Source organism: Aquarana catesbeiana, linkage group LG12, assembly GCF_042186555.1.
Source record: "Aquarana catesbeiana isolate 2022-GZ linkage group LG12, ASM4218655v1, whole genome shotgun sequence".
Lineage (NCBI taxonomy): Eukaryota > Metazoa > Chordata > Amphibia > Anura > Ranidae > Aquarana > Aquarana catesbeiana.
This window is the reverse complement of record NC_133335.1, coordinates 22,216,803-22,232,450: the sequence shown is the minus strand read 5'-3', so window position 1 is coordinate 22,232,450 and position 15,648 is coordinate 22,216,803. Positions and strand designations below refer to the sequence as shown.

The following is a 15,648-nucleotide window of genomic DNA, read 5'->3' as shown; positions in this document are numbered from 1 at the left end:
ATTTCACTGCACACTGCGAGCTTCTCCAAGTGCGCATTGGAAGCTGTAAGTCAGATAGAACCCACCTTGTGTCTTGGCTGGAGGATGGTCAGCATCATCTAAGCCCTTTCCTAGCCTGTCCCTGGACTACCCCTTTTCATTCATTGGATTTCAGTTCTTCCAATCACGGAAGCTCAGCATGACATGAGGGCATTACCTTGGGCGGTTTGCATGCTAATACAGCTCTGCCTAGGAAAGGCATTTCAATATTTGCTTAAATCCCTCCAAATGCCAGCCCCACTGCTTGCATCAAGGCTCTTGAGAGAAGCACTGAGCCAGGGGTGCTGTAATGCTTTCATGAAGAGAGATCGTATTATATATATACATACATACATATACATACACACACACCATCCTGCTGGCCCCTCCCAACACCATGATCTGTCTGCATTGAATAGAGAAGCATATAGAGACCCAGGAATGACATTACTGCCAGTCTTTAAGAGGAGAAAGGAACCAGGGAAGGCAAATTTAAAAAAAAAAAAAAAAAGTTGTTCAAGCATACTAAAATTTAAAAGCTCTAACGTGTAAATGGAAATGAAAAATGCAGAAGAAAAAGAAAAAGATGCAAGCAAACTGCATGTAACACACGTCAGAACTTGCAACCATGTGCAATAAAAAAAAAAATGATAATCAGAGCCGTGCACAGTTTTCATACATGCAAAAAAAAAAAAAAAAAAAAAAAAGGCCCCCTTGGACAATGAAGTCTTATGATGTCATCGGAGCCCGAGAAAGGGCTAAGACTGCGAAGGGCCCGGTCTGATAAGGCAACTAGTAAAAAGACAGCAACCCAACACATATGACTGGCTGCTAGAGGGGTTCCTGCAGTCTTTTCCCAAGGGTGACACAGGTTATAGAGACCAGCGACAGATGTCTGGCCTGCAGACACCTTGTGGATATCTCCTGCCTTGTTCTACACCACCCTGTGCAAACAAACCCTCCTCCCCTTCACCCAATACACTACAAACAAATTTTCTTCCTAAAAACATGAGAGGACCGTGCTATCAATTGACAACTCTCTACCCTGTAATAGGTGCCAGGAAAGGGTTGCTGGTATCATATGAATGCACAAAAACACTGAGCAGGTTCATATTGACAGAAATAATCGAATCTGCTAAATCAGTTGGAAGCTACCTGTTGTGGTGCGATGGTGCCAACTGGCATGAAGCGGAGTAGTTTCACCCTCCTAGAAATAGCAAACAAAAAGCGTCACTGGTCCAAGTGTCAGAGGAAAAAAAAAAAAAAAAAAAAACTTTTGGTGTGGCCCGCCTCGCCATTTCCCTTACGGCCCCCCCCCCCCCCAAGTTCCCGAAAACTAGGTTCACACTTGTGTGGGCTGCATTCTGCAGTTAGGGCAGCCCATTGAGATGAATGGTCTGCACTAAGAGCGAAAAAAGTGAGGGAAAAAGTGCTGAACGGCTTTTCAAATTCTTGCTCAATAGAAATGCACGGTCAAAATGCAGGCTTTTTACCGATGCGGAGGGTACCATTAAGAATGAATGGCACCCACGTGTGCCTGCTAAAAAAAAAAAAAAAAAAAAAAGAAGAAGAAGAAAAAAGGTTGCATTTTGCCTGCAGGTCATGAACGTGTGCAAGTTGCAATTGCCTGCAGGTTAGGAACATGTGCGATTTTGCAAAGCTTCCTGACCGCCCAAGTGTGAACCTAGGCTAACTATGGATTGCATGCATGTCATAAATAAGTGCAGGATGGCCGAAACATGTTGACCAGTTGTGGCTGTTATCACTCTGCAAAAATAAAAACCTCATCATACCGCTGATATATGCCACTGTGCCAGCTTTCCTTTTGGACTGGACTGCATGCAACCTTATAAAAGATAAGAGATTAGGGCAAGAAAAAAAAAAAAAAAAAAAAGAGGGGGGTAAAATAAACACAGTAGAGGCAGCCGTCTTGCACAGCCAACAGATATAACCAGCGCTAACAAGTCCAAGAAGCAGCCAAGAAGAGTCCATCAGAAAACTCACAGGCAGCGGTATCATTCAAATTACCTGTCCAGACCCATCAACTACTTCAGACCCAGTGACATCATAAGATCAGGCCTGCCTGCCCGCTCCCTCAAAGCCAGTGACATCACAGAGTCAGATCTAGCTCCCTTGAAAGAACCTAGTGACATCACTGAATCAACCCAATCAGCTACCTCAGTCAGTTGCATCACCAATCCCCAGCCACCCTACCGCCCTTTAAACAGAAAAAGGAGCTTGAAAACAAGCTTTTGCACAGTAAGCTGCCTGACGTTATTTCTTCTTGCCTGGCATCCTTTAGGAGCAGCCTCTCAAACTTTTTACTCCAGGGAGGACAGGTCCCAGGGAACCCTTTCTAAAATATCATCAGGGATCAGCGGGAAGAACACCCCTCTTACAGACAGCAAAAAATGATCATTGGTGTCATGCTACTGGCTCCTCTTTGGACCCAGAAATATGCAGGCACCATCAGTTGCAGGTCAAGGAGCCCTGAGCACCTTATGGGAGGTTGAGGATGGTTGCTTTAGAGAGTGTATTTAAAGCCAAAGCCCTTTAAAGTGTGTGTGAAGCCCTGTCAGGTTATTGTTTTTTGCTGTCTGGGATAGGAAGTGAGGGGAAAGCTCCCACATGGGACACAGAGACTCAACATGAAATATCCTGAGACAGGCGTCACCAGAACAGGCATCCCCCATTGGAAGCTTTCCCCTCTATTCCTCTTCCCAAGAGAACTCTAACATTTAGTATTTCATATTTCTCTTTTTGTATAGGAGACTATAGGGCAAATTACTAAAACTGGTGCAGCTGTGCATAGTAACCAATCGGCTTCCAGGTTTTATTATCATAGCTGAATTTAACAAGATGAAGTTTGAAGCCGATTGGTTACTCTGTACAGCTGCTCCAAATTTTGAGTACTTCAGTTTTCGGTAATCTCCCCCAATGGTTACCAGGACAAACAGAGAGGGTGAGCTTACCAAACAGAGGACTCAAGACACCAATGATTACCTGACAGGGGTTCTAGCACCCCATCGCTCCATCCAAAATAATAAGAAAAAACGGCTGGCTGGTCACACACTTTAGGCCGGATTCACACTGATGCAGACGCGGGTCACAGCAGGGGGCCCGCTGCGTCCCCGTAGACCGAAACAGAGCCAAAGATGCACAGGTTCCTTTTCCGACGCCCTCCGCAGCCGCCCCAGAGATGCGTGAACCAGCTCCATAGAGAGCCGATCACACTCTGTCGTGCGAATTGGATGCAGGAAAATCCGCATCAGTATGAACCCAGCCTCAAGCACAAATTCAAAAAGCTCTGATACCTTGATGTGCAGATTGGCCTACACTCTGCAGGAGACATACCTCGTGGCTTACACGTTAAAAACACATCGAATTCCAGCGGCATCCAGTTTTGGGTCTATAGAACCCTTTAAGGCGCATTCAGCAAAGCAGTTCTCTAATACTCAACAGCCAGCTCTGAGTGTTTTACAGTCGAATCAGATAAAAAAAAAAAAAAAAAAAAAATCAACACTGATTGGCTGCAATGGATCATTGCATTGCTGAATAAGCCCCCCTTGTGCCATGAAGACACACCTGTCACATGGTTAGCTAGGCTAGTGATGTCACAAGTAAAATCTTAAGTGACATCATGGCTTCCGTCATTATATGCAAGCAACAGGTGTTCTTTAAAATGTACCCCTTGCTCCTGAATACTTAATTCCCCCCCCTCCCTCCCCCGAATCAAAAAACCCACTCACCCACCCCGTCCACAGAGCATCCCCAAAGTGCAAAGCAAAGTGCAGCGAGAGTTTAACACCGCCCTACAAAACGGGAAGAAACACAAAATTTAAAAACACGCCTCATCCCACCCTCCCCCGTCATCCCCCCCCCCCCTCCCCTTCAACACGTCTCACGATTTAAAAAAAAAAAAAATCATTCTCCTCTTTCTCACAAACAGTCCACAAGCAGAACCTCAGGAATTAGCCGGGCGCTACCTGAAGAAGGCTCCTATGGAGCACGACCGTCTCCTGTGTCCAGCTCCAGACCGCAGAGAGAGAGAAAAAATAAAAAATACAATCCATTTATAAAAATATCAGCTGTATCACAAGTGTCCTGAATCAGATTCTTGCTGGGAACAGAGCTGAGGCAGCTCAGGTGGTGCCCCCTAGGGGGCGGGTTGAGGTGAAGTGATTGTACTCATCATCAGTCTATGAACCTTTGGCAGGCCTTCTTCCAGCGGCAGGCGGTGCACCACATCTCCTTGCGCTCCATTCCGTATACCTTGCGGCACTTCTTGGCTTCCCCTCGTGGCTTCCTGGGGAAGAGGAAGAAGAGGGGTCGCCCCTGGGTCAGAGGCTGGCCTCTGCTAAGCTAACACATATTCCCTACGACCGACACGTGACAGGGAAAGGTTCACAGATCAGCGGATACATCAACACGATGGGTGACACCACAACACTGGCCAGCGAGCCCTCAGGCACACGGCAACACACATCACAGGGAGACAGATGGGAGAGGGGTGACGCTCACCGTGTCCCGGTCACTTGCTTGGGATTGGGAGCAGCCGTTAGGATCTGCGGCCTCTTCTCTCCGATACTCAGCGTTGGGCGGACCTACAGGAGGAGATCAGAAGATGTGTGAGGTTTGTTTTATGATGAAACTCATTTCACATTCTTACTACTTCAGTCAGACGGGTGTTCTAGAAATATTCATAACAGCAAAAAACATGTCCCCCCGGTGTACCTACCGCTAAAAGATCTGCCCATAATGTCAAATCTGTACCCCACATGAGGCTCTGGTTGGAAAAGAAAAAAACTAGGGATGCACCGATACCATTTTTCCTTACGAGTACCAATTTTTTTTTTTTTTTTATAGTACTTGCCGATACCAATTACCGATACCTGCCGTACCTGTTATGTTTTCACTTCAGCTGTCAGCAATGGTACAAAGCATTGAAAAGTTATTTACATAGTTACATAGTAGGTGAGGTTGAAAAAAGACACAAGTCCAACCTATGTGTGTGATTATGTGTCCTTTATCTAGATGGCAACTCACCTCCTCATAGAAGGTTAATAGATTGGTTTGGCAAGAACGATTCTTCATGAATCCATGCTGATTACTGCTAATGATATCATTCTTATTACTAAAATCTTGTATATAGTCCCTTATCATCCCCTCCAAGAGTTTACATACTATTGATGTTAGGCTAACTGGTCTGTAATTCCCAGGGATGTTTTTTGGGCCCTTTTTAAATATTGGTGCTACATTGGCTTTTCTCCAATCAGCTGGTACCATTCCAGTCAATAGACTGTCTGTAAAAATTAGGAACAACGGTCTGGCAATCACCTGACTGAGTTCCCTAAGTACCCTCGGATGCAAGCCATCTGGTCCCGGTGATTTATTAATGTTAAGTTTCTCAAGTCTAATTTTAATTCCGTCCTCTGTTAACCATGTAGGTGCTTCCTGTGTTGTGTCATGAGGATAAACACTGCAGTTTTGGTTACTGAAGCCCCCCGATTCACTCGTGAAGACTGAGGAGAAGAATAAATTCAATACCTTTGCCATCTCCCCATCCTTTGTAACCAGATGTCCTTCCTCATTCTTTATGGGGCCAATATGGTCTGTCCTCCCTTTTTTACTGTTTACATACTTAAAGAATTTCTTGGGATTTTTTTTGCTCTCCTCCGCTATGTGTCTTTCATGTTCCATCTTAGCCATCCTAATTGCACCCTTACATTTCTTATTGCATTCTTTATAAATTCTGAATGCTGTGGATGATCCCTCAACCTTGTATTTTTTGAAGGCCTTCTCCTTTGCTTTTATATGCATTTTTACATTGGAGTTAAGCCATCCAGGATGTTTGTTCGCTCTTTTAAATTTATTACCCAATGGAATACATTGGCTAATGCCCTTATAGCAAACCCATCTCTCCTCCGTATTCTTTGTTCCTAATATTTTATCCCAATTTATGCTTTTTAGCAAGGTTTGTAGTTTAGGGAAGTTGGCTCTTTTGAAATTCAGTGTCTTTGTGTTCCCTTCATGTCTCCTATTTGTGTGATTTATACTGAAACTAATTGACCTGTGATCGCTGTTACCTAAATTGCCCCGTATTTCCACATCTGTTATCAGGTCTGTATTGTTGGTAATCAGTAGATCTAGTAATGTTTTATTTCTAGTTGGTGCGTCTACCATCTGACCCATAAAATTGTCCTGCAAGACACTAAGGAACTGGCGAGCCTTAAATGAATGCGCGGTTCCCTCCGCCCAGTCTATGTCTGGATAATTAAAATCCCCCATTATGATAACACTTCCCCATCCTTGCTGCTAATCCAATTTGTGATAGGAGATCCGTCTCCACTTCCTCCCTCAGGTTAGGGGGCCTATAGCATACTCCCAGTATTATTTTCCCCTTAGCTTCATCCCTTTGGAGCTCTACCCATAAAGATTCCACCTCCTCCCTAGCCCCCTCAGTGATGTCATCTCTCACATTCACTTGTACATTATTCTTGATATATAGGCATACCCCTCCCCCTTTTTTACCCTCTCTATCCTTGCGGTATAGGGTATACCCTTGAATGTTTGCCAGCCAATCATGAGAGCTGTTGAACCAGGTCTCTGAAATTCCCACAAAATCCAAATCCTCCTTGTACAACAGTATCTCTAGTTCACCCATCTTGTCCGCCAGGCTCCTGGCATTGGTGAACATGCCACATAGTTTAGACCGGTCGCATATTGTCCTCGTATTGGGTGTTTCAAGATTGCAACTTGGACTTGCTACTATACTCACCTTGTGTTTTTGTGCTTTGGTTAACCTACCACTAATGCCCCCAATACTACCCTCTGGAATATCTTCCGCGCTGGCTATCACTGTCTCTGGACCCTCCCCCCCATCGCCTAATTTAAAAACCCCTCTAACTTTTTGGCCATCTTCATTCCCAGCAGATCTGCACCCTCCTCATTTAGGTGCAGTCCGTCCCTTCTATAGGAACCGGTTAACAACTGAGAAGTTGGCCCAGTCCTCCAGGAACCCAAACCCCTCCTTACTACACCAGCTCTTCAGCCACTTGTTTACTTCCCTAATCTCCCTCTGCCTGTCTGGTGTGGCTCGATGTACCGGTATTATTCCTGAGAACACTACCTTGGAGGTCCTTTTCCTCAATTTAGCTCCTAAGTCCCTAAAATCGTTCTTTAGGACACTCCATCTGCCTCTGACTTTGTCATTGGTGCCAACGTGCACCATGACAGCCGGGTCTTCCCCAGCCCCTCCCAGTAATCTGTCCACAAGATCCGTGATGTGCCGAACCCGAGCGCCCGGTAGACAACATACTTGTCCTTCTAAGAATTGAGTCCCCTACCACCAGAATCTGTCTTTCCTTTCCCTTTGCTGCCCCCCCACTCTCACTGGAGGAGTTCTTCCCCTGGCAGCTAGGAGAGTCCCTCATCTCCAGCAGTGCTGGTCCCTGACTGGTTACACCAATGTCACTCAATGGAGCGTACTTATTGGGATGCTCCAGTCCTGGATTGGCCTCCCTGGCACTTCCCCCTCTACCCCTCCTGACTGTCACCCATCTACTCTTTGCTAGTGCCTGCACCTCTTTGTCTCCACCCGCCTCTGTGCTGGCCCCTGCCGGCACCTGCCGTGTACGTTCCTGGCTCACCTTTAGTATGGAGGGACTTCTCAGTGCTGACAGTTGCTTCCCCAGATTCAGAACCTGGGCTTCCAGGGAAACAATGTGCTTACATTTTATTTAATTTACAAAATTTTTTTTTTTTTTTAATTTTGTGCTTTTTCAATGTGAAATGTGTAAATATACTGTATATATATATATATATATATATATATATATATGTGTAAAAATATTCACTAAGAGCCCTTTCACACTGGGGCGGTTTGCAGGCGCTATTGCGCTAATAATAGCGCCTGCAAACCGACCCGAAAGTGCCGCTACTTTCATTCCAGTGTGAAAGCCCCGAGGGCTTTCACACTGGACAATGCGCTGGCAGGACGGTAAAAAAAGTCCTGCCAGCAGCATCTTCGGAGCGGTGAAGGAGCGGTGTGTATACCGCTCCTTTACCACTCCTGCCCATTGAAATCAATGGGACGGCGCGGCTATATCGCCGGCAAAGCACCTCTGCAGAGGCGCTTTGCGGTGGTATTTAACCCTCTCTCGGCCGCTAGCGGGGGGTAAAACCGCCCCGTTAGCGGCTGCATACCGACGGTAAAACGCCGCTAATAATAGCGACGTTTTACCGCCGACGCCGCCCCCGCCCCAGTGTGAAAGGGCTCTAACAAAGCAAAGAAACCAAAAAAAAAAGTGGTCATTGTTTATCGTTTATAAAATATACGTGAAAAAAATTAAAAAATAAAAATAATTAGGAAAATAATTAAATGGAGAATAGGGGAGTTAATTAAGGCTGATTACAGTAAATAAGGGGTTAATAAGGGGTTAAACAGAGGAACATTTGTTCATCCCTTTGATCTGCAGATGAAGAAACACTTTTAATTTTAGTGTTTCAGCCCTCTGCTTTTTTTTTTTTTTTGACAGCTCCAATTACCGGACTTCTTTAACACTTCAGCTGTCAACAGGGGAGACCCACTGACAGCTCAAAGAACCGGGCCTGAAAGTATCGGTTCAAGGTATCGGTACATTTGCATGAGTACCAATACTCAGTATCAGCACTGATACTAGTATCGGTACAACCCTAGAAAAAAAACCCAATAAAAAGGTATAGGTTTGTTAACCACTTGCCTACAGGGCACTTTCACCCCATTCCTGCCCAGGCCAATTTTCACCTTTCAGCGCTGTCACACTTTGAATGACAATTGTGTGGTCATGCAACGCTGTACCCAAACAAAATTTTTGTAATTTTTTTTTTTTTCCACACAAATTGAGCTTTCTTTTGGTGGTATTTAATCACTACTGTTTTTTTTTTTTTTTTTTTATTTAGCAAAAAATAAAAAGAAGAAGGAAGAAGAATAGCTAACTTTTCTCCTTCACTAATGTGCACTGATTGGCACTAATAGGCTGCACTGATGGGCACTGTTGGGGCTGCACTGATAATCACGACACGGAGGGTCAGTGCCCCCATTATAAGTTCAGACGACCCCTTTCAAACTACCCAGTTACCTGCTCTCTCCTCATGCTGTCAAAGGAATGCTGATAAGCAGCAAGTGTGTTTACATTGTGATCGGCTTTGATTGGACACAGCTGATCACGTGGTAAAGAGGCGCTGTGATTGGCCCTTCACCCCGGAACTGTGAACAGCTGTGTCCGAAGGACACAGTGATTACAGAGCGCGCCAGGTGCGCGACCATGGGAGGATGTCATATGATGCTCTCCCAGAACTGGCCGGCCACGCTGTGGCCGCCATTTTGCTGCAGAGCGGTCGGCAAGTGGTTATTTGTGTGATAAGGTATTCCAATGCTGCGTAAATATACACCGAAAAGCCATAACATTTTGACCACCGACAGGTAAAATGAATAACATTGAGTATTTTGTTACAATTCAAGCAAAGCAGCAAGTAAACATTTTGTCCCTGAAGTTGATGAGTTGAGAGCAGAAGAAAAAAAAAAAAAAAAAAAAAAGGGCAATCGTAAGATTTCAGGGACCTTGACAAGGGCCAATTTCTAATGGCTAGATAACTGGGTCAGAGCAACTCCACCACTGCAGGTATTGTGGGATGTTCCCGGTCTGCAGTGGTCAGGACCGACCAAAAGTGATCCAAGGAAGGAAAACTGGCCAACCGGGGTACAGGGTCATGGACGGCCACGGCTCATTGATGCACATGAAGAGCAAAGGCTGGCCCGTGTAGTCCAATCCAATAGAAGAGCTACCGCAACTCAAATAGCTGAAACGGTGAATGCTGGTTCTGATAGAAAGGTGTCAGAACACAGAGCATTGTAGTTTGTTGTATATGGGGCTGTGTAACTGCAGGCAGGTCAGGATGCCCATGCTGACCTGTGTTCACAGCCTAACGCACACGTGAGCATCAGAACTGGCCCACAGAGCAATGGAAGAAGGCAGCCTGGTCTGATGATACATGTTTTCTTCTACATGTGGATAGCCGGTTGCATGCGAGTCACTTGCTGGGGAAGAGATGGCACCAGGATGCACTAAGAGAAGAAGGCAAACCGGCAGAGGCAGATATCACAGCATATCATCAGAGGTCTAGCAGAGTCCATGCCTCGAAGGGTCAGGGCCGTTTTGGGGGAAAAGAGAATGATCTACTCAATATAAGATGGTGGTCATAACATTATGGCTGATAGGTGTACAAGTGGATAAGGGCTAGCTGGGAAGACAGGGGCTAACAATACACAGCACATTATCAGCAACTGAACCTACATTTACCTTTCCTTACATATAATCTGTTAGTGTACAAACACCTTAGCCCAGCACTGCTGGAGGACTCTGCCCCTCCTGAAATACTCTGCACTGCTGGAGGACTCTGCCCCTTCCTCCATCTACCTTTCCTGAAATACTCTACACTGCTGGAGGACTCTGCTCTCCTGAAATACTCTGCTCCTCCCTCCATCTACCTCTCCTGAAATATAGGGCTGGGAGATATTCTCTAGAATAAAAAAAAAAAAAAAATCTTCGATCCTCTTAAAAAAAAAAAAAAACTCGATTCACGATTCGAATATTTTTTTTTACTTTGGAAACCGCGCCGGTCCTGAGGCGCTGCGGGCATGAGCTTTTAGGTGAGGCCGTGGCTTCGGCCTAGTCCGCGTCATCCGGCCGTAGCCGCGGCCTAGTCAGCGGCATCCGGCCGTAGCCGCGGCCTCGCCTAAAAACTCATGCCCGCAGCGCCTCGGGACCGGCGTGGTGAAAAAAAAAAAAAAAAAAAAAACGATTTGCTTAAATTTTAAATCGATTTTTTTTCCCAGTCCTACTGAAATACTCTGCACTGCTGGAGGACTCTGCTCCTTCCTCTATCCAACTCTCCTCTCCTGAAACACTTTGCACTGCTGGATGAATCTGCTCTGTTCTCCCAGCACACAGTGAATATTGCTAGTAGCTATAGCCGTTGGCAATAATCACATGAAAAACGCGACATGCTGGTTGTAATCAAAGTCGATCGATCCATCGACTCGACTTGGGTACATTCAGTCTTTCCATACATGGTTTAAATCTCGAATGGCGGGCTAAACTAGCTTTCATAGCTGCTGGTTCAAAACAAGTACACAGATCAGTGGTGACTGGTTGCATATTTGTTCCGAGTTAGAGACTCAATGTATAAAATCCGTACGACCAGCATGGAAGCCATATATTTATCTGTCCATTTTTCCTAAAAGAACAAATAACAAAACAACAAAAAGGTCTTATAGTAGCAGTGACTCTTGACCACCTAGCAGCTATGCTTTAGCCTCTTAGCTACCATTTAAAAACAAGAAAATCCAGCACTTACTGCAGGTGCCTTGATTAGAAGTGGAGGCGGCTGCCAGGAGAGGCTCATCTTGGGCGTCACAGAAACATTAATGGGGGAGGGAGCCTGCCGACAAAGTTTAAAGGAAAATTAAAAAAAACACAATAATGCCAGAATGGTCTTCAGTGCGATCTGTGTGTGTGTGTGTGTCTCAGGTTGTATAGAAGTAAAGTCCTGTGCCCGCCGCTGTGAGTAATGGCTGAGGTGGGAGCTCATCTATGCTCCAGACAATAGTAGAAAGTGACAGGGTGTCCGGGAGCCGCACATCAAGTCAAGACACTCAGTGTGATGCTGAATGGCAATCTCAGCCTGGACCCCCGCCAGGCCACACCCCCAACACGTTTCGCTCTGACCCCGGAGCTTACGCAGGGATTTGGGGGGGGGGGGGGGGAGCAAAACATGGGTGCATGGCCTGGCAGGGGTCCAGGCTGAGACTGCCATTCATCATCACACTGAGGGTTCCGACTTGATGTGCGGCTCCCGGGACACCCAGTCACTTTCTAGAATTGTCTTCAAGCCACATACCTTCCCGAAATACAAAAGATAACCAACACTGAAAGAACCTTCCAAAGACAGGCTGTAGTTCTCTGAGATACAAAATCCCTAAAGTGGTTTTAAAGTCAAAAGTCCCCCCCCCCCTTCCTTATAATTACCTGAGCTTGATATCGATCCATCACTGTGCACAAGAGCAAGATCGATGCCCTCTTTCTCTCTCCTCACTGGCTCTGACACAGCAGCGAGAGCCATTGGCTCCTCCTGCTGTCAATCACACCCAGTGTGCAGGTTTGGGGGGGGGGGGCGCTTTTTGGGAAGCGAGCCTGCATGAGTGCCCCCCCATGGCAAACAACTTGCAATAGGGGCACTCAGCCAGAGAGGGACCCCAAAATAGGAGGATCAGGGCTGTTCTACTCAAAACCATTGCACAGGGCAGGTAAGTATGACTTGTTTTTAAAAACAAGTTACAATCACTTTAGGTTTCTAAACTTGAGAATTGACAGGCACAACAGTGACCGGGACAGCGGCCAAGACAAACACAGAAGGAACTAAAGCGGGAAAAAAGGAGGAAATCATACACATAAGTGTTAAAGCTAACACAAAACTATAAAATTTGCCTTGCTTTAGTAAGGTAGAAGGCATTACTAGCAGCAAAAGGAAAACTATTACATTTAATATTTAGCGCCAAGAGGCTCTACAGCCCTTTAACGTGTAAGTCTTGGCAAATATTCAGTACATCTCTGCAATAAATCTAAATTTTCCCATGTTTTATCCCTCCTAGGACCCTGCAGATACAGGAAAAAAAAAAAAAAACAAAACACCTGCTGATCTGTCAGATATTCCTTGAGACCCCAACCTCCTGTAATGAGCCGACACCACAGTGCCTCTGCAGCACGGATATCCCCGCCAAAAATTCTTCCTAACTGGACTACTGGAACACATCCCCCTTTTTTTTATAGGGATAAGGAGGCATTTGGCATGGCAGCCGGGGAGAACTGGACAGGAAATTCTCTCTCTCTCTATTATATATATATATATATATATATATATATATATATATATATATATATATATATATATATATATATATATATATATATATATCTCTATCTAATCTCCAGGCATCTGGGTGGACCGGCCACGTCGGCAGGCTTTACGCTGTCGGCTGAAAGCAGGTCACAGAAGTGCAGAATGAACTGCACTCCTGTGATCCATAGAAGTACAGCCAAAACATCTTTGGCCTATACTTCTCCTTTAATTCTGCTCAGATATACACAATTTTTTTTTTTTTTTTGACGTGAATGTGCATTAAAGTGTTACTAAACCCACAACAGTAAAATCAGTCTGTATACGCAGTAAAGCATGCTTGTTATACTCACTGTGGAACCTAAGGGGTTAATCCTCCGCATTGTGTAAAAAGGCTGTGTGATCCTGTCTTCTCTGATCCTCCCCTTCTTCCACAGTCCCCAATCCATCTCCTGATAAGACAGAGCCTTTGGAGTCACCACTTTGCACATGCTCAGTTTGGTGTGTAATGCTAAAGAGTTGGTTTTTCTTCTTGGGAGGGTGCATGTGATCGGCACAGGGCCAATCAGCACTGTCCAAAGGGTCAGGGATCCTGCAGCCTCATAGGACAGTCAGAGGAGAATGCAGACTCCTCCTACAAGTTTTAACCAGATACTAATAGAAAGTCCCAAGACTGCTATATACTGCTGATGAGAAAAGTTAATTAGCAGTTTATATTTACTAAAACTATTGCATTTTCATGTTCTGTTTACTGTGGGAGACCAGATATAGTGAAAGCAGGGCCCTGGGTTTAGTAACACTTTAAGGTGTATTAAATCAGAAAAGCTCTTTTCCTTTTACTGATTAAGTTTAAAATTTTGTTACTGTGACATGTCCCTGACTTCAAGGCAAAGCCTTGCCAAATGGAAAAATTACAAGGCATTTCTTTCTATCTTTCAGAGGTGCCATGGTAAGCCAACGCCAGACTTTCCAGCCCATACAATGATGGCATCACCCACATTGATAGTGTTTTTCTGTAATGCAGAATAAAGGAATACTTGGCGACTTCAGCTGTTAGAGTTTGACACCTTGGTTATAGCCTTAAAGGGATAGAGACAAACTAGAGTAATTAAAAAAAGAAAAAGAAAATAAAAAAAGTCCTGCCATTGGAGTCCAGGGGATCTCTGAGTTGGACCTAAATAAAAAAGAAAATATAAAAAGAGTACAAAAATAATATTACAAATTCCAAATGTAAACTCACCTGGTAAGCATGGTCAGTGTGCACATGGCACAGTGTGCTAGGTGCTGATAGGCTGAGCGGGGAGATTAGGGGCAGCTCTGTGCTGTTGGCTGCTCCAAGGGACCCTGGACAGAGGAAGGGTGGGGGGCCGGTGGTGGTGGGCGACGTGGGAGTCAAGCTGGACAGTCCATCTGTCAGTGTGTCCACATTAACATCCATTTCTGTGTAGTAAAAGTCCTCCTCGCCATCGTTGTGTCCCTGCTCACCGCAGCGCCTGCAGGAGACAAACCACAGCGCGTCGCACCAAATGGACACTACACAACACCGCCAGGTCAGGTCCGAGAGCAGACGCTCATAACTTACCCCAAGTGTACCGCCCGAATGTGCTTCTGGATGGCCGTAGATGTGCTGAGAACTTTCCCACAATTTTTCCACAGGCAGCGGAACATTAGACGTCCGGAATTCTGTTTAAAAAAAACACAGAAAGGAGCCTAAGTTCCACCTAGCCAACAACCACCTGGGAAAAGGGTCAAAAAAAAAAAAAAAAAAAGCCCCACCTTTCTCTTTCGGGGAGTGGGGTCACCAAACAGGAAGTGGGTGGTGTCAGAATCCTCGAGGCCAGCGTCGGAATGGGCAGACAAGGGGGCATTTTGCAGAGGAGGAGACGGCGTGGTGGGGAAGGAGGTGTAAAAGTCACAGCCATTGGAAGCACCAGAGCTATACGAGAGGATGGAGCTCACCGCACATGCCTCACTGAGACTTCCTACAAAGGAAAACAAACACGTGTGGAAATGGGTGGAAATGGAAAGCAGTGCACAGAACAGTTCCAAGTCATTGCAAAACCATACTGAAAAATGTATAATTACATAGCACACGAAAACTAGGCACAGCAAAAACTTACCGAAGATACAGTATTAATATATATTAAAAAAAAAAAAAATCTACCCAACTTTTTTTTTTTTTAGGAAGCAGCTATCCTTTCTTTCAACTTCAAATGACGACGACCACCCCAGGGAGAAAACAAGCAGCTGGCTTACACATACCAATTGTTAAATTTCTCTTACGTGTAAAAATCGTTCTTTTTTACTTATAAATTACTTAAAACCCCTTAATATATACAATTTGTTTTTATTTTTTTTCTTAGCAGGGGCCCTAGAGAATAAAAAACAGTGGGCGTTCCAAACTTTTATGTCACGTGGTTTTTCAAATGTAAATTTTTTTTTTTTTAAATACATACATTAAATTAATTTTAGTGCACACAAGGCACAATATAATACCCACATTTTGGGGTAAATATAGAAGATGACGTCACTCCGAATAAATAGAAACCCAACATGGTTACCAGTTTAAGAGTTACAGAGGTCTGGTGGTAGAAATATTGTTCTTGCTCTGACGTTCGCAGCGAAACCTCACAAGCGTGGTGCGATCTCTGTTTACATGTGCATCCTTGACCTATGTGTGCGTTCGCATTTGCG

General features: G+C 45.0%; 1 protein-coding gene across 5 annotated transcripts in view; it reads right to left on the bottom strand.

The window, feature by feature from the left end:
* Positions 1-15,648, bottom strand: part of SLC2A4RG (SLC2A4 regulator) — a 48,939-nt gene that overhangs the window by 20,124 nt on the left and 13,167 nt on the right. For 2 of the 5 annotated variants that reach the window (XM_073607382.1, XM_073607383.1), the window contains 7 exons: positions 14,731-14,936; positions 14,537-14,637; positions 14,195-14,447; positions 13,308-13,406; positions 11,416-11,499; positions 4,540-4,622; positions 3,911-4,324 (listed from right to left, as the gene is read on the bottom strand). In XM_073607382.1, coding sequence (XP_073463483.1) covers positions 4,213-4,324; positions 4,540-4,622; positions 11,416-11,499; positions 13,308-13,406; positions 14,195-14,447; positions 14,537-14,637; positions 14,731-14,936 — 938 coding nt within the window. In that variant the 3' untranslated portion in view covers positions 3,911-4,212. Of the gene's footprint in view, positions 1-3,910; positions 4,325-4,539; positions 4,623-11,415; positions 11,500-13,307; positions 13,407-14,194; positions 14,448-14,536; positions 14,638-14,730; positions 14,937-15,648 lie in introns of those variants that run through there. The other 3 variants (XM_073607385.1, XM_073607386.1, XM_073607384.1) reach the window with 2 other exon arrangements.